This window comes from Dermacentor variabilis, chromosome 9 (assembly GCF_050947875.1).
Source record: "Dermacentor variabilis isolate Ectoservices chromosome 9, ASM5094787v1, whole genome shotgun sequence".
NCBI classification, from domain to species: Eukaryota; Metazoa; Arthropoda; class Arachnida; order Ixodida; family Ixodidae; genus Dermacentor; species Dermacentor variabilis.
The window spans coordinates 60,804,889-60,826,909 of NC_134576.1; the positions used below are offsets into that span (position 1 = coordinate 60,804,889).

At 44.2% G+C, this 22,021-nt stretch overlaps 1 protein-coding gene across 4 annotated transcripts in view; it reads left to right on the forward strand.

The window, feature by feature from the left end:
* The window catches only part of LOC142592726 (zinc finger protein 784-like), a 43,217-nt gene extending 21,906 nt beyond the window's left edge, over positions 1–21,311 (forward strand). For 2 of the 4 annotated variants that reach the window (XR_012830790.1, XM_075704321.1), the window contains exons 3-4: positions 12,327–12,473; positions 16,646–21,311. Coding sequence is in view for 2 of the 4 variants with exons in the window: in XM_075704321.1 (XP_075560436.1) it covers positions 12,327–12,473; positions 16,646–16,870 (372 nt within the window). In the remaining 2 variants the exon portion in view is untranslated. Of the gene's footprint in view, positions 1–12,321; positions 12,474–16,645 lie in introns of all 4 variants that reach the window. The other 2 variants (XR_012830789.1, XM_075704323.1) reach the window with 2 other exon arrangements.
* Positions 21,312–22,021: the final 710 nt, after the last annotated feature.

Here is a 22,021-nt window from a genome sequence, read left to right on the forward strand (position 1 = left end):
TGACGGGCGGCAACCTTCCTCCTGGAGGTCGCTGCTTTCAGTTTCCTCGATGAGCACTAGGGGACTTACCCTGAACCACATTGGTGTAACTGCGATGGTGCTTGGTGCAAGTGACTGAGATCGGGGTCGAGGATATGGTGGGGTGAATGGCTGTGCTGGCGTGGATACGCTGGTGTCGCGTCGGTTGTCCCAACAGGCACGAGGGAAGGTGGCTGCTAAGGTATGGTAACCAGGGTCACGATACAGGCAAAAACGGTAAATATGGCTGGTTTCCCAGCAATAAAAGCACAGTGGATGTTGGTCGACGGAGCGCCACAAGTCCGTCTTGCAAACAAGTGGTCGACTGATGGGCGGCCTTTGCGACCAAGTTGGACTAGTCGGTGCAGGGTAGTAGGATGGCGTTTCCATGGACACATTAAGCTGCGGGGTTGGCGACGGCAGCGGTTAGTATGGAAGGGTTAACGTCTCATTGTAAGATCGATGCAGGGACTGCGAGCTGTGCATTGCTGAGGTTGGATGATAGACCGCCGACGCATAGCTTATAGAACGCTGGTCTGGCAGTGATTCGGGCAAAGAAAACGCTTGCTGATTCCCTGCCGTACAACCTTTACGACAGAAGCCACCACAGGTTCTTGCGGAGTAACAAGGTTGCGAAGCTCCTCCCGAACGGCCTCTTGGATGAGCTCACGCAGGGAACACTCTCTGCCGAAGGTCAGTGCAGAGGCGCTAATGGTTGCCTCTGTCAGTTGTATTGGCGGCACCGTTGTTGAAGTGCTCACTCGATCGTAGTAGCCTCCCTGATGAACTCCGCAACACTTGTCGGCGGGTTGCAAAGAAGACTGGCGAGCAGTTGCGCCTTTACGCCTCGCATCAAATGTGGGATTTTCTTCGTTTCAGGCATCATGGGGTCAGCTCGGCAAAAGAGGCGGGTCATGTCCTCCGCGAACATGGTGACACTCTTATTTGGTTTTTGTATACGCGATTAGATGAGTTACTGCGCCAAATCACGACGATTGTTTTTAACGAAGGTATCCAAAAGTTGCTGCCGAAATTCATCCCAGGAAGACAGTGTGCCTTCCCGGTTCCCGTACCATGTACGAGCGCAGTCCGCCAGGGCGAAGTACACGTGCGAGAGTATCTGTTCCGAGGTCCAACGATTCACCCTGGCAACTCTCTCATACTGTTCAAGCTGGTCCTCGACGTCCTCAAAATCATTACCATTAAAAAACAGTTATGGGGTTTCACATGCCAAAACCACTTTCTGATTATGAGACATGCTGTAGTGGAGGACTCCGGAAATTTAGACCACCTGGGGTTCTTCTTTAACGTGCACCTAAATCTAAGTACACGGGTGTTTTCGCATTTTGCCCCCATTGAAATGCGGCTGCCGTGGCCGGGATTCGATCTCCGCGATCTCGTGCTCAGCAGCCCAACACCATAGCCACTGAGCAACCACGGCAGGTGGAAGCCTCACCATCGAAGGTCTTGGGAATCCGAGGGTGCTCAACAGTTACCTGTGAAGTGCCTGCCATTGCCATTTCTTCAGATGGAGGATCGCTTAGCCTGGGGAGTTCCAAGGGAATTACCTCCGGGCTAAGACCTCGCTGTCGACGACTGCAGCGGTGCACAGGAGTATGTAGTTGTGGGTTCGGACTGGAACTGTCGTTCCGCAGAGGAGTCCCGCGCATCAGGAGTTGAAGTCCAGCACCTCCACCAGTTTCACGATGTCAAAAAAACAGGACGCAGGACCAGGATTATAGAAACGAAAACCAGCTCTGTAATCAGCGACTGCAAGAGGCGACGCTCGAACTTCAGCTTTCAAAAGGAGTGTGGTCGCTACTCGTGTCCTTCAATTCGTTTTCTTCTGTTGCTAGCCTTTAGTCGTGACAATATGGCTCTAGCAGTTCCCGCACGGTTCTATCTCTACTTCTACCTAAGATTCTCACCTCAGAAAAACATGGCTTACAGCAGCATGATCTGCAATGCGCAGAGAGATGGGCATTCATATCCTTTTGTAAATTGTTTGCGTGTTCCCTCATTCGGTCGTTCACACAAAGGCCACTCTGTCTGATGTAGGTTTTCCCACCACTTAGCGGTATCTGATAAACCACAGCAGTGGAAAACTTTTGCATGTATCATTTTGCATGCTTGACTTTGCACATTCGCACTGCACATCTCGTGATTTGGGGGCATAGGTTTTCCCGTTTGTTCGGGACAGAAAACACAGCAGGTACCCCATACCTGTTTGCCACCTTCTTGAACTCGTGGCTCACTTTGTGGTAATAAGGTACCACCTGAGCCTTTATTCCGGAATCCTGCTCGTTTCCCTCACTCCCCTTGGAATTATTGTTACGTTTGAGCTTCTGCAGCGAGGTTCCTGCCACTGAGGTGATGGCCGAATGAGGAAAAGAGAGAGAGAGAAATAGAAGATGGGAAAGGCAGGGAAAAAGCCGGCATTTAAAAGCCGCTGGACCTGATGCTTGAAACTAGACTGGAGCTGGTGAACACACATCGTTCTAAGCGCGGACTCTAGGCAGAGCGTCACTATACCTCTTTTAACAATCTTCAATTGGGCAGAGTCGTAGGGCAAGAGTTGTTTTTGCACTAACGGAGAATAGCACCGACAAGCATGTTCATTTACAAACTTGATGTTCAAATCTAAAAAGTGCAACTGATTATCAGTTGGAACCTCATGCGTAAAAGATAGGCCATTACCATGGAGCTTAAAAGACCCAAAGTCTTGTTAATTTCGTCAAGGCAAGTTAAAGGGGCCCTGAACCACCCCTTGGGCTTTGCGAAAAAACACATTCAGCAGATGGCATATGCTGCTGGGAACATCTGAGCCAAATTTTGCACTCGTGCGTGACACATGGCGCTCAGAAGCGGAGTGCGAAGTCACATTTTTCTCAAACGTTCTCGTTTCAAAAGAAGCCAAACTCTCGCTCTCTTTTGTTGCTCTATTGCATCATAAAGCGCATTCCTTTAGACGGCTGCTATTGGCCGATCGCTGACGTCAATCAAGAAGGGTGTTTGGATCAGTGCACTTGTTCCTACTGTTACCGTGGATATTAATTGACACTGTTAACTAAATGGGCTGAAGTATAGCTGAAGTAAGCAAAAACTTTGCTTTAAATTTTCATATGGATGACGCACTTCTGGGCGAAACCAACTGTCGTCTGACCCAGAGCCAGCGCGCCCGCTTAAGTCCAAACAATTTTTGACTGCACTGCCTTTTCGTCATCGCCGCCTTCGTGCCTCGTTTGTTCTGAGTGGTTTTGAACGCCAGAAGTAGTCTCAAACCATACGAAGCTTATGACGCGACACTGCCACTTAGTTCCAACACGGCAGATCCCATGCTGGTCAGTGTGCATGAGTATTGTTTGTTTGTTTATTAATACTGTAAGCCTTGACAGGTTTTTACAGGAGTAGGAACAAAATAAACAAGTACAGATTGCTAACAAGACAAAAAAGAAGAGTGATCCGAAAATAAGAAATGAACGAAAATCCTAAAACAGGACAGACTAACAGGAAAGGGTACTCCCCCATTATACACTGATTTCGGAATAAGAACTACAAGCAGCATACACAGTAAAAGCATACGCTAAAAAGAACTTCGATCAGCATACACATGAAAAACACACTCTGTGTGCAGCGCTTCTTTTTTTTTCTACAACGACGCAACTTGCTGATCAAAACAATTTTCAATCTTGACAGAAAATGTGATGACAGATTCTGAGGACACAATGTCACTTGGCAGTTTATTTCATAATCCTATTACTGACGGAAAGAAGGAATACTTGAATGTATTAGAGCGGGAGATAAATGGCCTGATACTCTTGTCGTGGTTTGTTTTGGCTGAGTGCTGGTATGGTGGTTTTAGCTACTCGTGTTTGCTTATATTAATGCTGTCATGATAAAGAAGGTAGAGAAACTTTAAGGCAGCCATGCCTTGGCGAATCGCCAAAGTTTGGATGTTTGCTCTGTTGCGTAGTGCGGTTATGCTGACGTAACGTGAATACTGCAAATACACAAGCCGGAGAGCTTTATTTCGAATTCCCCCCAGTTGATTAAGAAGGTAGATTTGGTGCGGATTCCAGATAATACTGCCGAATTCAAGGATTGGCCTTACAAGGGCCTTATAACCTGCTAGCCTAACTTTGGAAGGTGCCAGCACAAGTTTCGTGTGAAAGTATCCCAGCTGTCTATATGCTTTTGTGCATGTCTGTTTAATGTGAATGTCCCATTTTAGTTTGTTTGTGATGGTAACACCCAAGTATTTAACTGTGTCGGCTTCTATTACATTTAATCCCATTAGATTATGCTCAAATGTTAAGGGTACTTTTTTTCGAGTTATATACATGGATGAAGCTTTTGCTACATTAATTTTCATTCCCCATTCTTGACACCATCTGGCAATGTTAGTTAAGGAGGAATTAAGACTTATCTGGTTGTTAATCATCTGTACTGCGGTGTAGATGACGCAGTCATCTGCAAATAGCCTTACTGTTACATCAGGTTCAACATGAGAATGAATGTCGTTAACAAATATTACAAAAAGAATTGGACCCAGCACAGACCCTTGTGGAACGCCGGAGTAGACATCCAACTTTTCAGATTCAGTGTCATTTATTTTAACGTACTGACTGCTGTTTGAGAGATAGGCAGTTATCCAGTGTACTGTGTTAGTGTCAATTCCGATATTCTTAAGCCTGTCAATTAATTTTGGATGGGGCACCCTGTCAAATGCTTTGGAAAAGTCTGTGAATATTGCGTCAGCTTGAAGTCTCCAGTTAATTACTGTAGCAAAGTCATGCATTATTTCGAGGAGTTTAGTTACGGTAGAAAGACCTTTACGAAATCCGTGTTATTTGGGGTAAAGTAGATTGTTATCTTCGAAGTAGGTGGCAATTGCTTTGCTAATGATATGCTCCATCATTTTACAACAAGAACTAGTGAGTGAAATCGGCCTGCAAGTGTTTACCAGTAACTTATTACCTCCTTTCTGAATCGGAAGGACCTTGGCACGCAGCCAATCCATCGGCAAGGTGGCCGTTTGAAGCGATGCTACGAAAATTGCATGCAAGAAAGGAGTTATCTGTTCTGTGTAACGCCGCAGAAAAGCATTTGAAAGATAGTCAGGACCTGAAGATTTTTTAAACCTCAATCTGTAGCAATAAATTAAGTATTCCTTCTTGAGTTATGACTACTTCAGACATTGATAACAGAGGATCTGTCACAGTTTCACTTTCTGTAAGTGCAGGGGTAGATGTTAAAATGGATTGAAAGTATCTGTTTAATGTGCTAGCGACAGTGTGAGCTGCATCACCTAAAATGTCATTTACATCGATCTGAGTCGCATAGTTCTCGGACCTGGATAGGTAGCGCCAAAACTTTTGTAGATGCTGTGTCATAAAATTTATTAGTGTTGTTGAAAAGAAAACATCTCTTGCCTTCCGTAAAGCAATTTTCTATCTCACCAGAAAGTCGGCGAATATCTTTAGGATTACGTTTTGTTCTTCCGAATCCTTTGTAGTTTTCTTTTTAGGTGGATCACACTACGCGTAATCCATAGGCTTCTGCGTTTTGTACGTTTCAGTCCTGTGGGAACGAACGTTCCCTCACAATGTGTTATTATGTCTTTTAGTTTAAGCCATAGATTACTCACTGTATCATAATTTGCAATGGAAAACGTTTCCAACGCTACTTAAAGGTAGTCGATGATGCTGACATCGCCAGCTCTATTGTAGTTTTTAACAGCTACACGTGATTCAGGAACTGGTCCGCTAATGCCGATAGTGTGTTAACAGCAGCAGTTTATGATCTGATATGCCCTCTTTGAGTGTAATGTCGGCTGTTAGATCATTAGAGACAAATGCAAGGCCTATTATTGAAAATGTTTGCTCTTGAATGCGCGTTGGCTCTGTGACAAGCTGATATAGCGAAAAACTAAACGCTATGTTCAAAAGCAGTTCAGAACTATTAACATCTCTGCTACTGGCTGTCAACATATTCCAATCAATAGTGGCTAGATAAAAATCACCAGTAAGAATTAGCTTAGTACGATCTTTGAACCTGCCACAAAGGAAGTCGTGAATTTTCATTATGTAGTCGTCGGACGCGTTTGGTTTCCTATAAATACCGCAATACCTTGCTCTTTGCGAAAAGATAAGCCCTGCCATACTGCTATAGCGACTCTGCCCCCGCGACTGTCGCAGTCGGAGCGAAGAAGAAAATAAGAGGGAGGAACTATTTCTGAATCATGAATATCAGTGTGCAGCCATGTTTCCGTTATGACGACAATGTCAGGAGAGTAAATTAGCAAGATATCTTCTAATTTTTCAGCTTTATTAACAATGCTCCTTGTATTGAAACATACTAAAGAAAGTGAATTTACAACTCCTGCTCGTCATGTTTTGTCAGCACTGGACTTCTCAGCGTCGTTGCGACTTATGCTGTTCAAAGGTAGCCTGCATTTCTGTATGTCATTCCATATATACAGTTGATCGTTCACTTTAAGCTTATCAAAAAGAAGTGTTACCTTATCACCAGCGTTCTGCTTTGAAGGACTGCCAAAGTTTCCTACGTATGTCACGTACTGAGGCCGAAAAGTCTTCTGATATAGATACCTTGCTATTTTTAAGCTTCTTACAGTTACGAAGAACAGTCTGTCTGTCTGAACAGTTGGAACATTTTTTCTGTGAAATTGTAAAACCTTATACTTCAGGCCTTGTGCTCTTCTCCTTCTTTTTCCCAATACGGTGTACACGCTCGACTGATCTCGTTTCTACACTGAGTTTGTCTTTGAATACACCGTTAACTACTGCTTGTTCTAGATCTTTACTACTTTCATCGCTTTGTTCTTCCAACCCTTAAATAATAATGTTATTCCTACGGCTTGTTTTCCATGTCTATTTTTTGCTCAGACTCTGGATATCCTTGCTCATTGCGGTGACCTACTGTTCGCACTGCTCCAGCTTTTCACGATATTGTTTAAGCGATGCTAAAGTAAATTCAATTTCTGTCAATCTAGATTGAACACCTTGCAATCCTTCTTCTAAAGTGTGCTGCGAGGTCTGAATTTCCGTAACCCCTTTTAAGATCTCATCGAGCATGTTTGGGCCCGGATTTTCCTCGATATCACCATTAAGCAACAACAGCTAGCAGACAATGTGGAAGCACTCACAAACACAACACGAAATACACTCAAGGCTTGGTAGCACCACAAAACAAATAGCATCGCTTTTGTGACACTTAGAAAACGGACATTTCTTTCTAACCTGTACAAGAAGAAGAATGGTTTTTCATGGCGTCCTTGACGGTGCCACCAAGCCCACTGAAGAGGGCCTGCGCTTGCTGCAGCCTTTTTTACGCTTCGTCCGATGTTGCCGCTGTCACTGGTTGACCGAAGGGATGGCGTGCAGGTGCGTCGTTGTGATCGTCCTGGATGCTTGATGCACGGGCGGCAAGATTGTCGTTGTCAGCCGTGTTGATAGCCCAGTCGGGTGCTGCTCACGATGATGCAGGATAGCCAGCGTTCCGGAATCATGGTGCCGAACAATCAAAGACTGGTCGCAGTTCCGAATGGTTCCTGTCAGTCCAAGCAGCGTCTGTACAAGAAGAAAGGGGTTTCTCATGGCGTATTTCATATATAATATATATATGCAAGCGAGATCAGAAGAAACCTGAAGATTATAGCAAAATACTTTTTTTTGGCAAACTTATCAAGCTAGAATAACACACTTCGATCAGCGAAGCGCTTGTGAATTTGCGGATCTATTGTCTTCCCCAGTATAAGCTTATTGTTAACTTACTTAATATTTGATCAATCTTGTTTCCCTCTCCCTCAGCCTTCAAGAAACCTAACCTAACCTATCCTAACCAAACATGTCTTGTTATAACTTAGTTCCTTCTAACAATTTCGATTTTAATGATCGTTAAAGTAAAAAATATCGTGGTAGAAAAACAGAATGTGGTAGAGCTCACGAGCGTGCTCGGACGGTATGTCGGGCGCAATCATTTTCTGTAAGTCGGCGATGGTACAAGTTGCCGACTGCGATGGTAGAGGAGGATCAGATTAATTGTTGTCTACTGCAATAGATGCTACTTAGTGATCCTCGAATGAGCAAAGCTGGGCCAGAGACATCTCCCGTGGCAGCACTTTTGTCGTCAAGCCAAAATTGACCACTGGCAGGCAGACGCAATTTGCCGTAATAGATAAAACTGTATGAGGTACTGTGATCCCGTGTGTAAGGATGAGGTCTTGCATAGGAGTCACGATGTAGTGACTGTCGGGGACTGGTGGGGATGACACTAAGTCAATGTATGTCAGTGCCGAAGGTGGCAACTAAACAAAGTTGACAAAACTGAGGTGACTGGGGTGTGGTTCAGTGGGATCCAAAACAGGCAGGTCAAAGCGGAGAGTACTGGCGGAACAATCGATGAGAGCAGAATGTGCGGAGAGGATGTCTAAGCCGAGGATGATGTCGTGGGAACAGTGGGCGATGACTGTGAATAGCACGATAGTGGAGCGATCGGCGAAGGAGACGTGGGCGGTACACATACCAATTATGGGGGCTGTTCCGCCATTGGCGACACGGACAACAGGCGTCGTGGCGGGCGTGATTATTTTCTCGAGTCGGTTACGAAGGTCAGCGCTCATTACTGACAAATGCGCCCCAGTGTCTATAAGAGCAGACACAGAAACACCGTCAACTTGCACGTCAAGAAGGTTCAGATGAGTGGACAACGTCAGTAGAGGATTTGGTGGCGTAGGGAGCAATGGCAGCGTCACCTCGAGGCGCTGCATCGTCTAGTTTTCTGGCTGGGAGCGGCGTCCGAAGGGAGTCAGCGAATAGGACCGACGGGGCTGGCGGGAGCGAGATTGTCGTCGTTGAGGCGAAGGCGAACGAGAATAGGGGCAGTTCGTTGCAGGAGAATCAGTGGCAGCATTATCGGAGCATGCAGTATAGGGACGAGAAGGGCCACCTGGGGGGCAAAAGTAGGCAGTATAAGTAGACCGGCTCGGAGAACTCCAGCGACTGGGACAGTGCTGAGAAATGTGCCCGGTTCGATGGCATTGAAAACAAATGGGCTTGTCGTCAGCAGTGCGCCATTCAGACTGGTTGCAGAACCGTGGTGGGTAAGAAGATGCGGGACGGGGTGGAATCGAAGAAGTTGGGCGAGTATCAGGGCAATGGGCCGAGCAGATGGTGTGAAAACCCATGTTTTCGAACTCCTGGCGGACAACTGCCTGGATCAGTGAAACTGTGACTGCAGATGCGTTGATGGGGCTGGAGTTGAAGGCAGCCGGACAGGCGGCCTCAATCTCACGCCGGACGATCCTGGTATCATCGCCAGTGTTGTTGAGACGAGGAGCGTCGGCACAGGAAGATGTCGCTGGGGTGTTGGGCAGACGGGCAAACTGTTGGTCGATACGTCGGCTTTTAGCGAGTTCCAGGCGGCGGCACTCTTTTATAACTGCATCCACCGTCGCCACGTTGTTAAATACAAGCAAGTTGAAGGCGTCATCGGCAATGCCTTTGAGGATGTGGAAAACCTTGTCTGACTCTGTCATGTGTGCGTTAACTTTGCAGCACCGAGCCAAGACGTCCTGAAAGTACGTGACATAGGGCTCTGTTGATGTTTGCACACGGCCTGAAAGCGCCTTCTGCGCAGCAAGTTGGTGACCGTAGGGGTCGCCGAACAAGTCTTGAAGCTTTTGCTTAAGTGAATCCCAACTGGTGAGCTCATCTTCGTGCGCCCAAAACCAAACTCGAGCTGTGCCACCGAAATAAAAGACTACAGTGGCGAGCATGATAGTAGAGTCCCACCGGTTATTGCAGCTGACGTGTTCGTACAGGCTGATCCAGTCATCGACGTCTTCCCCATCTTTGCCCGAGAATACGCCAGGATCACGGGGAGCGGGGAGAGTGATGTAGGTCTTCGAAGTGGCAGCAGGTGTCAGAGCCGGGGGAGTCGAGTTGTCGTCGCCGGGAGCCTTGAAGGAAGGCTCAACGTACCGTCCACTGCAAAGCTTCGTGACGAGGTACAGGGTACGTCCACCTCCACCAGATATGTTACGTAGGAAGACGCAGACAAAAAGCTATGTACAAGTGTATTTACAAGAAAATACGCTGGACTTGGCCAAGAGGCAACAGCCCGCGCTAGCCTCTAATCGTCGTCGTCGTCTTCACACTGCTCGCCTCTTCGTGATCGCATATACTGTTTCGTAGCACTAACAATATTACTTATGATGCAAACTCAGCCCTTGGCTAGATACACAGGAACTCTCCTAGGCTCTACACCATTTAAGGTTGTTAATGTACACTAATAATATCAAACTCGAGTTTGTGTCATCAGTGTGGGATGCTGGACAAATTATGTTAGCCGATGTCACTAAACCTGCTCAGAACAGATCAGCTTACTTTGCCTCTTCCAACTTCTCCTGCACAGCCGGTCTTGCTTTCATGTAGACAGATCATCTGGTTCTTAATTTACAGCTTTGAAGAATAATTTTACTCAACTGTTTATTCCAGAAGATCTTTTTTTGAAATCTCCAACCCTAAAAAAGGAAGTGATTTCAGAGCTGTCTATGTGCCATCACATCTTGACCAAGCAGTTTCTATTCCCTCCTGAAAAACAAAATTTCTACTTTACTCATTCCTAAAACTCACACGGAGTGGGACCACCTTCCCTCCCCCATTACCTGCACTGAAGATGTGTCATTGTTTAGACTGCTGTTAGTGAATACATCTTGAGATATTTCACCTAATATATTGTTCCATAAGTACACGTATTCCTATTCATTGCTTGGGACCCGCTGTGGTTGCTCAGTGGCTATGGTGTTGGGCTGCTGAACACGACGTCGCGGGATTGAATCCCAGCCACGGCGGCCGCATTTCGATGGGGGCGAAATGCAAAAACACCCTTGTACTTAGATTTAGGTGCACGTTAAAGAACCCCGGGTGGTCGAAATTTCCGGAGTCTTCCACTACGCCGTGCCTCATAATCAGAAAGTGGTTTCGACACGTGAAACCCCATGATTTGATTTCATTGCTTGTGCATAATTTTTATGCTAATTTGTTGCACCCACATCCCCTGGGCCCTGACTGTCTTAAAATACATAAATCAAACTGCACTTTATGAGTCATCCCTTTGCAGTCAAATTCTTCACATAAGTAAGCAGTAGGCCTGGAACAATTCTGAAGGTACACAGATCAGAATGCATAATAAAAAAAAAAAACTCAGCAGTTCACCAACGTTAACTGTGTGCACACTGTGGTCATTATGAATTGTTATTATTGTTGATGAAATTCAAAATGTACAAGCTTTTGCAATGGCAACAATTAAGTTAATGAGTACCCAATGGAAACACAGCAATTGCTAAACCACATGCCTCCTCTTGATTTATACAAGTTAGTAGGGGTGTGCGAATAGCAATTTTTGGGGACGGATAGAATATGATAGTGCCAGAAGTGAATCAAATGTAGAATATCTTTCAAAATAGTTTGCAAACAATGTACAACCTTCTCGCCAACAATTTTCATATCTCGGTATTCATAAAAAATGAAAATATTCTATCGGCACACGTCTCATTATAAACCATGCTTCCTTAAAAGTGCAAAGGAACGATTAGGAACAACTAATAATTTTCCGAAAATTGGGGCCCTTCCGAGCATATGTGATCATGCATTATGGTACAAGGATGATAAAGGTAACATTGTGGATCAGCTTATTATATGTGTATACCTTCGCAGCCAAACCAGATATGCACTGTCTGCAGCTATAGCATAGTGAAAAAGAAACACTGTCAAGCTCAAATGGTCGAGCAGATGGCAACGCTATTGTATAAAGTATGTTGCAATAAAAGCTATCCTGATTTAATTGGTTGAGAGGACAAAGGTGCTGGATTTCTATAGGCTACCAACAATCGCAACTACGGAATGCCATGTCTTGACAACATTTTATTGCGAGTGATCTTGTTTAGCTGCAAAGGTATGGTGGCCTGAGCAATGCAATGTGCTCTAGTACGTCACATCCTCTGTGGATGGGGCAAAAGCGACATTTTTGCTTCAGTTTCATGCTTGATTGTGCGCAGTCGACAAAACTAAATATTAGCAAAATGTTTGCATTTTCAAGTGGTGGCTGTTCAATTTGACGACCTAATCGAATAGTGACTATTCGTTATTGAATAGTGAGTATTCATTTCAAGGATGGAACCAAATTGGACCATGTTTGATTTGTTATTCAAAAGTTTAGAATATCCGCACACCCCTACAAGTGTGCCACATATGTCCATACTTGTTCAAGCCCAATTCATAGTGCAGGTTCTGGGAGCTGACATAAGATGCAGCTGGGAACTCTTCCCTTGTTCTTACTACAACGCAAGCAGGCAACACCACTCGGTTGTGTGGACCAAGCCTCTTCCATATCCACCGGGTGAACATCCGATAGGCCACGAAGCGATATTTTCTGTAAGCAAAAAGTATGCATGAAAAAGCCACATCAACAGCATGCTTTGCAGGTCATACTTGTGGATTTCCCCCGTGGCGTTGGTGCCATTTTCCATCACTTCCCAGTACATCTCTTCTAATACTGCTGGGTTCAAGCAAAGGCCTGAAAAGTGTGCATGTCGAGTTATGCAGTCATCGTTGCCTTTTTCAGTGATCTTTGAAATATCTCAGCAGCATATGGTATCCACAGCGTTTTCACTCGCCACACACAGCCTACAGGTACACCTGCGTTCATTGCCACGCAACAAGATATTTCTTGAAAGCAAGCGATGTTAGTGTTTTACCAATGTAACTACGCATTGTTGCCCCACCAATTTGTCAACCGCAACGCTGCTGGTACGGTTGGCGCTCATTAGCAAGAGTATAAAAAGCAGTCGGGCAGCTGGTCCAGCCGCACTATATTGCTTATTAAGACGCACACGACAGTTCAAGCACAAACAACCCGCTTGGACACAGCTCGCTTAATGCTCTGCAAGACAACAGCACAGTTGTGTGTCAGTGCGGAGTAGCACATATACCAGCAGCCATTGCCCACACAAATGTGTTCGCACACAGGCTTCCAGAAAATGATGAATTTTGCAGAAGACAGCGTCTGCATAGCGAAGCAAACAAGCGAAACCGACCACATTTTCAGCAACTAAACTTTTGCGCCAATTATAACAGACGTTGCAAAGCACATGGAAAATAGCAACATAGATGCGAAGCTTGAATGCATGTTTCTCGCTCAGTAAAGGCAACGTACAATGATGATGTAAGCTTTCACGTACCAATTCATGTTGTGAACGTCTGATTGTGGAGGTCCTGGAGGCTCTGGTTGTCCGGTTCCCGAGTTGTACACCTTCGAGGCATTGCACCATAAGAGCCGAAGCCCATTTCATTAGTCATCCGCTCGATGCAAGCACGAAGCGCGAGATCCATCGGCGAGCTCTTTTAGGCATGCTACCAATGTAACTACGCACACCATTGAAACAGGCTGCGCACAGAGATGTTAGAAACAGCGGTTTCTAACACCTTTTAACACTTGTGCCCTTAAGGCAGTCGTCAAGATTTCTATCCATTTGAGAAAGAAACAGGTCACATAATAGAGGTGCTATGCATGAGCCAATACAAATGCCCTTCTTTTGCAAGAACAGTTGGTTGTCAAAAAGGATAATAGTGCTACTCAGATAGCCGTCTAGTAAAGCTGAGAAATTATCAGCACTCAGACCACCACAATTCTGAAACTTGGGTTCACCTCGGTCATCAATACGTGTATCTAGAGGAGCAAACAATTCACGGTACGGTATAGAATAAAACAGGTCTTCTATTCTATAGAAAACACTAAGCAAATATTATTGTCGTGAAAAAAGGAAGTGATAGCATTCAAGTTAGGAACAAGGAAAGGGTCTTTCACTTCTAGGTTATTAAGGCACTTCAACAGGAACTTGCTGACCAGCAAGGTCAGCAAGTTCCTGTTTTTGTTCACATTTAAACAAAGCTTTGCTTTGTTTAAATGTGAAGTACATACAGCAAAGTTTAACAATGTGATAGTGTTAAGGGCCCTGTGTCGCAAAAAACCTGGTGTCGGCATCGTGCGTCGGACGTTGTTTCGTGAAAAACAATTCTGCACCACAACAATGTAGGCCCCTCGCGTGGTGCAGAGGCGTTACTGAACAAATTCCTCAAAGTAAAATGCATCAGAGCAATCGTAAAGTACAACTTGAACACAACCTACTGACGTGATAGTGTCGGATTGTAATTTAAATGTACCAGGAAACGTAATTCTGTTATGCAGAAGCCCAGACACAAACCACTTTTTCAGCGTTTCTACTACTCAACTCACAGAGCGGTGTGGCCCACTTGGTTCCTTGCAACAACACCATCCAGATAGTGCTCACCTCTGTGCATCCGCAAGAAAGCTGCAGTTGCCGGGAAGCATGACAAGCAGTCAAGGATATTTGAATGCTGTCGCGTTCCACTCTTAAATGCGAAGCTTAAATGTCCTCCAAATTTTTGTGCTCTACATGCGCCAAAGCTTTGTTCAAATGGCATACGAGTCGCTGCTATCCTGCAGTAAGGAGTACCTAGGACAGGACGATGTGTTAGTGACCACTTAAGAGAGCATCGATTAAATGTGAAGAATCACTGTGATGGTGATCTGTCTGTTCACTTTCAGGAATGTGGCTGCGCTTCTCTGTTCAGGCATTGTTTGGTTCTAGCCAGGCACAGAGATAAAGATGTACTCGAAATTATTGAGACACAGGATATCAATCAGAGTGGTCAAAGCTGTGTAAGTACTCCATCTGTCCAACTGCTAGATAAAGAAACGGCCTTTTGGGTAAGCTCAGTTTGACACATTAATCAGGTGTAGCCAATGCTGTGCAGTATCGAAGATACATGTATCTTAGATACTATCTGAGGTACTCCTTGGGTATCTTGTATTTTCGTCATGATACATATGGCAAGACTTGTATCAGTATCCATATTTCTGATGCATGAAGGACTATCTTAGGTACTCCTTGGGTATCTTGTATATTCATCACGATACGTCTGGCAAAACGTGTATCAGTATCCATATTTCTGATACATGAAAGAATGTACCGTGTATCCTAAGTTACAAGATACTGGCAATTGCAACATCACCATGCGAAACTATAAATGTTGGCTGAACTCGGCTTCTCAAGCTTATACTGTTGCCACTAAGCCACCTGAATAAATGAATAATTCACTAACGAATGCTTTATGCCAGCAGATAAGTTGAATTTGAGATGTTATTGTAGCCTCATGTGCTCTCTGTATACATGATGCATCACAAAAAATGTCACTTCCAGCGTCGCTGCTGCTATACACCTGTCCGGTGATCTGGTGTTGTGTAAATGGTGATATGTTTACATACAAGGTAAAACTTCACAGTGGTATTCACGCCATCATGCAGGGGCTTCTTATTAACGTTCTTGTAATTATATGGTGACTCGCTAGCTGGTTGGCAAGCAGAGAGGCGACTCCCATGAAATACAAAAGGGACAAGCAAGAATCGCCGAAAGCACCGTGTACACAGAGCTTTCATGTTAGGCGGCTAAAGCAACCCATACAAACTGTTTTGGAATGAAAATGTCATACTTTGAGCAAGAAAAATAAAATTTTTTAGATACTAACAGCCATTTCATTCAAATGAAACAAGGTTGCTTGGAGTTATGAAATTTCCAAACAAACATTTTTGTTATTATGCGTTTGCTGCTACATTGTATAGACCTATAATGAAAAATTTGTGAATATATCGAACTATATTAAGGTACAAATGGAAAGTATCCTATTGGATACAATAATTGCCAAAAGTATCTTGTATCTGTATCAAAAATACTTGTTGCCAGAGTATCTGGTATCGTATCATGATACAATTGCAATGTATCTTTGCCCAGCCCTGGGTGTAGCACTACTGTACATGGGGTATAAAAGTTTTTTTTAGGAATAAATTTGTTGAAATTAGCAGATTGGTGTTGTCAACGCTTTCCTTTTATTCTCGTCCGCTGCTGCTAAAAATGCTTTCCAAGTGCCTTTCCTTGTTTTGCATTTTCACATTTCAAACAGGGCCCCAGTGTTCAGCTAACATCTCCGACTGCCTGTTACCACGCTTTCCAGCTGTACATGACAGTGGGCTAATTTGGATGGGGCACTTTCCAAATTGTTGTGACCTCACACAGTGAGCAACTGTTGGCGATGTGCCCGTTTTTAGCTTGCATCCTTTTGTCGTAGGTCTAACATACTTGGCTGCACAGCACACTCGCCTGCTGCGGTGTGGGGCACGCTTGTGCCTTGAAAGGTGGGATAGGAAATATTTCTGCATTCCTCTGCGCAGTGTTGTGTACTACTAGACAGCCATCGCTCATGCTGAAGTGTGTGTTCAGGCACCCAACAGCCAAGCAATGCGTTGGCATTCTTGCAACGAGAAAGCACGCCGAGAGAGACACCGATCAACCAGCAAATGTTGATGATGCTAAATGCTATGCACTTATAGCCACTTTAGCCCCAGTTGGCCTTTAAACCATTACCTTAAATTTGTGAGTTTACGGCACACATCTGCACACCTTTAGTGCAGGTCCTTGCTACATGCAACACATTTACTGTTTGTTTTCCTTCTTTTTTGCTTTCTTTAGGTCAGCGACTGTCAAGCGGTGGTCCAAAAAGACGCCTTTAGCCAGCGTGATGTTGTCGTCCTATCTTGGAGCCTTACAACGTTGATGCCTGGGATAGCAAAGCCCAGTGAAGACACGTCCAGGGCACCACAGAATTTTGTCACACTATATTTACATATCACGCACTTCAAATGCCGCTGTTTTAAAGTAAAGCGTTGCACTGTAACACAGCTTTGCCGAGCCTGAACAAGTGAAATGAGGTGGTGCAAAAGTTCTCAGGTGATTTGCGTATGGTGCTAAAGAATTCTTGTTTGCCCTCATATTTAGTCACGTTCCAGTCAAGACTAGCCACTGAGGAAAGGTATTTTTGTAAATGACTTGCTTGCAAGATTGGTTAGTGCACCATGCACAGCCTTTTATTATGATGTTGAAGCATCGAGATACGAAAGGAAGATAATTCACCGGTGTAATTGAAGTATCTTCCAGTCTATACTAATCGTACTGGCCACTAAAGGCTATTATGGTCATAAAGGGCTTGCTTGTCTGTATAATTGTTTAAGCATCGTATGCAGCCGTTTCTTGATGCTTCGTCCCTAGTCACGACAGGTCAGGAATGCAGTAGTAAGTGGCTCTCAAAGGGAATGTGTGTACATGAGCCGGCAAATGCCCTCATCCCTGGTATCCCTTTCCGTCCATATGCTAGTTATCTGCTTCCTTTCACTGAAACTTCTCCCTTGCAGGAGAAGCACATTTGTAAAGTGCCAGTGATACCCATTGTCAAGGGATCAGCCAGGTCATTCAGCCTTCTTGTCTGTGGTGCGCTCTTGGGGAGTAGAGAGTGTTGGCAAGGAAGTACCATATTTATTTAATTATATGGCAGTCACTATTATACGACAAGGTTGCCCAAGTTGCGGGACCTTAGAAAATTAACTTAGGTATGCAGACTCATGTAAGGCAATATAGAGTAGCCGAGGAATTCTTTAAACTCAACAGGGATTGCCCAATGTATCGAATAATCAGAAGCCCCCAGTATAATCGGTGCGAGTTATATGCAAATTTCGCCTTAAGGTGCAACTTCGTGGCAGTGTGAATTTCGCCTTATAATGTGGCTTTTTGGCAGCGCGTGCCGCGTTGCCGTGAAGCTACATTACAAGCTGGAATTCTCGCTGCCCTGAAGTCGCACCTCAGAGCAACTTTCGCAAATAGCCTACAATCTGTCTTTGCTGTTAAATTTTTTTGAACTCTCTGTACAGTACTGCTTCACATGCTGCATTTAATTAGTTGCTACAATTTGCGCTGCTGTCTAAAATCTGAATCGCTGGATATCTGGTGCCTCTGCCAACATATTTAAACGCTAACTGAATATATCAGCCCCATATATAAAGTGGGGGGTGACTTCAAGGCTAAGCATTCTGGGGAAAAAACCTCGCCTTACATTCAAATAAATACAATACCTTGTACAGGACATTAGGGCAAATCACTCAATCATTCAAAGGAACTTTTATTTCTCCATGAGACTTACGGTGGTAATGAAAAAAAACCCACAATTTGCAGCTTCATGAGGCTCCTGGCCCCTTAAGCATTTGAAGGAAGTAAGCAGTGGTACACTAGTAAATGGTGTATGTGCAGGAAGCAGCAGATTACGATGGATAAATCCATGGACTATGCAAAAAATGTTTTAAAAAAAGACACTTTAAAGCCAAAAAGGACTCAGCTGAGATGCACCACTGTGAAAAGTCCGCAAAGCACAGAAAATGCAAGCATGTTGCAAAAGAAATAACTTACCTGCGTAATGAAGGCGACACAAGGGGAAAAAAAGCGTCTCAATAGCCTTATACAGAGATAAGATACATTCACAAAACTCATGATCAACAAGGGGACACAACATTGCCTTTCAGAGCATATATCAAGAAATGCAATCAAGGTTACTTCTAACAATTAAATTCGAGCAGTTTGAAAAAAAGCCCTACTATGCAAATGCATCTCCTAGCCCTTTACAAACGATCTGTTTGAGCTGTGGAGCTGCCGTCTTCATCCACGTGCTTAGCAATTTATTTCTGTTTGTGAATATGGCATACTATCGCAGGATGCTTTTTGTTTTTGAACATCTTGGTCTTCTCATCTTTGCACTGGTGACGTCATGTAGAAGCTGTACTTTATGACCTGCAGGGACATGAAATAGATGCATCATGCTTTCCTGGGGGTAGTTTCTTCTGCTTTCCTGACTTGTCACCTATTAGAGTAAGTTTTAATATAAATGTGAGTATACTAATACCTATTACATTTTTTTTTAAATAGATGTTGCACTCATTCTATGGTCCCAAAACACATTTGCAACAGTCACACTTTTGTCATTCCTCTGTTTAGGCGGCAAGTCATTTCAACCTTTCACATACGTTGTGTTCTCATCGTAGTACAAGTTGCCAAGGGTTGCTATATCTTAAACTGTGCCACAGGTGATACAATCCCATTGTGCCAGGCCACATGCCAGCAGTTAATGGAACATATTATTTATGGCTTCTTGTTTGTTTGCGAATGAGGCCATACATATACAGTACAGTCAAATTATTATGCAGCTTGCAGTGACATGCAGATGTAAGGATGGAGGTTTGAACTGCACATCAAGAATTGAAGGCAGGTGTGAAAAGTCAGCCTGGATACATCTTGCATTTCCCCCATCAAAGTTCCTAATCATCGTTATGGTGACTAAGGGAGTGGTGGTGTCGACTGAGCGTAGTCCACCACTTCTCCGCATCATCATACAAGAACGGTGCTGCTCTCAGTAGAACGGTGCTCCTTTCTACATCGTCATCCGTTTGCAGTGTAGACAGAGGCGTTTTAGAGGTTATCTCTGCTGTGATTAAGCTATGACTTACGCTTAGAAATTGCCGTTCTGAACAGTGAAAGCAAAGGTGCATGGGGAATTTTGCTGTTCGAAAATACGAAATGCGTGTTTTTTCTAGCTTATACACAAAAACCTAGCCGGCACTAAAGTATCACTAAAGGCGAAGTATTGTTTGAATCTAATAAATTACTAGGTTCAGCGTTGAGAAGCAATTACCACACATACTGTGGCGCCCTCGGGGAGTCCTTTAACATGCACCTAAACGTAGATATACGAGGGTTTTGCATTTCAAACCCATTTAAATGTGCTGCCACAGAAGGTAATAGAACCCGCAACCATTCTTGGCAGCACAGTCGCACTTAGGCGTCACGGCTGGTAAGAACCGTTTGCAGCAGAAATATTGCACTTGGAGCTGAACTCATTGCTCCCATATAATACAGTCTTGGTATTCGTTCACCTCTCGTAAAGAGTCGTGAAAAATCTTGACTACATTTGACGCTGTAGGTGGCAATATTTTGTCTATTTCAGCAACAAGCGAACTTACCTTTCTTGCTGAGTTATGGTGTGGCCATTGGTTCCTTTTGTAGAAACACACTCACCTCCAATTGAACTTTATTGAGGGCAATGGTACAGTCTAATTTTTGCACAACCAGAAAATGGGGCAGCCGTAGAAGCTTCCACTGCTGGATTCTGTGAGCATGAGGCAGAACGTATGCGCTGCCTAGCTCCGCAAACGCCAGCACATAAATCTTGAAGCGATCGCACTTTGTGCAGGCAGCCTCATTCACAGCTTTTTGTTTTTATATCTCCAAGCGTAAATTTACGGTGCTTATCACGTATGTACATTATGTGAGAACAGTCCCATATAATGTTTCGCTCTTCTTTTCTCGGGCATTAGGATATAGAAATGAGCAAAGACACCATATCATTACATTTTTGGTAAGCACATCTTCATTGACTACCTAAGTGAAATCACTTTTGAGGAGCTCTTGGTAAAAGCGCTGTTGGCACGCAACTGATGTCCGCTGCTGCTCTTGTCAGAGCTGAGAACAATGCTGGTTTAGGCCCCCTGACGTACACTTCAGAGCAAAAAAATAAGTGTGTGTGTCAATCTTCTTTGAGGCAGCAATACTGCCACTAATTTATGCAGCCTCCGTTATTCAGCCTCGGAGATGTGCTTCCACATCTTTTAGCAACTTCTAAACACGCAATAACAGACACCTGTAGCTTATCACTGCACAAACTGGTTGCCACAAGTGACTACTGTTCACTCTGCCTGCTTTATTTGCTGTGCGCCGGCTGCCAGAAGCACCAGACAGTACATGCCGTTCAGCACCTTTGTACCGTTCTAATGAGCACAGTGTCACTTTTGCACCATGATGCGGAGAAGTGGTTAACTATGTTCCAGATGAGTTGCTCCACACACCTACTCCTCTAGCAGCCATGTCGTCGTCTTCACAAGCAAGCAGGTTCTACTGTACTGTCGCATTCATGTGTGTTCAAGAGCTTAACTGAAGTAGAAGTCTACTGCAAGCCTTTCTCAAGCAAAAAAAAAAAAAAAAAAACATAAATAAATAAAAGTGCAAAATGCTCTCTACGGTTGAGATGGAATGACTAGTTTGTCACAATATCCGTGTTAACAGAAAATCAATCTTAAAGGAGTGTAAATGCATCTTGATTGCACACATAGCCAAATGCAATGGGCTTGTATTCCCTGGAGTTGTTATGAAAAGTTTAAGAATTTATGAGCGAGTGTGCAGAGTTTATCAAAAGACAAATTTTGCCTGTATGTTTAGGAGTTCCTGATAGACACATTTTGTAATAAATATGTTTATTTGTAAATCTTGTTTGCTTATTTCGCGTTCTCATTTCTTTACAGCTTGCAGTGTTTGCCGACGCACATATAGCACGAATAACACAATTCACTTGCAACGTGACTAGATGAAAACTGGCCAATTCAGGTCAAGTAATGCCGAGATTCATTTTCACAAACCTAATTGGCACAGCACATTGCAGGTAAAAAAATCGGCATGTCGGTTATTTACTCTCATTTGTCTGTGTCTTTAGCCACCCACCCACACTTATTCATGCAAGGTGCCGCATTCCACAAATCTAGCACATGCTTTTCTTTCATTGCGTGGTGACCAGCTCTTGAAACATTACAAAAATGAAATTCTAGGGTTTTGCATCCTACAACCACAGTATTATTGTGAGGCATGCCATAGTGGGGGGCTTCATAATAACTTTGACTACCAAGAGTTCTTTGACATGCACACAATGCATGGTACAAAGGTGTTTTTGCATTTCACCCCCATAGAAATGCAGCCACCGAGGCCAGGATTTTATCCCCCGCCCTCGGGCTTAGCAGAGCAACCCCAAAGCTACTGCGGCACCACAGCGGGTAATTTTATACCAGAAACCATCCTTCAAATATAATGTAATCCTTCATCTCACTTTTGCAGCCCAGTATGCAGCCAGCGCAACATTCACACTACTGAGTGTTGTGGTATAACCCACGCTTAGACCTCTGGAAACAAACTTTTGCCACCAAC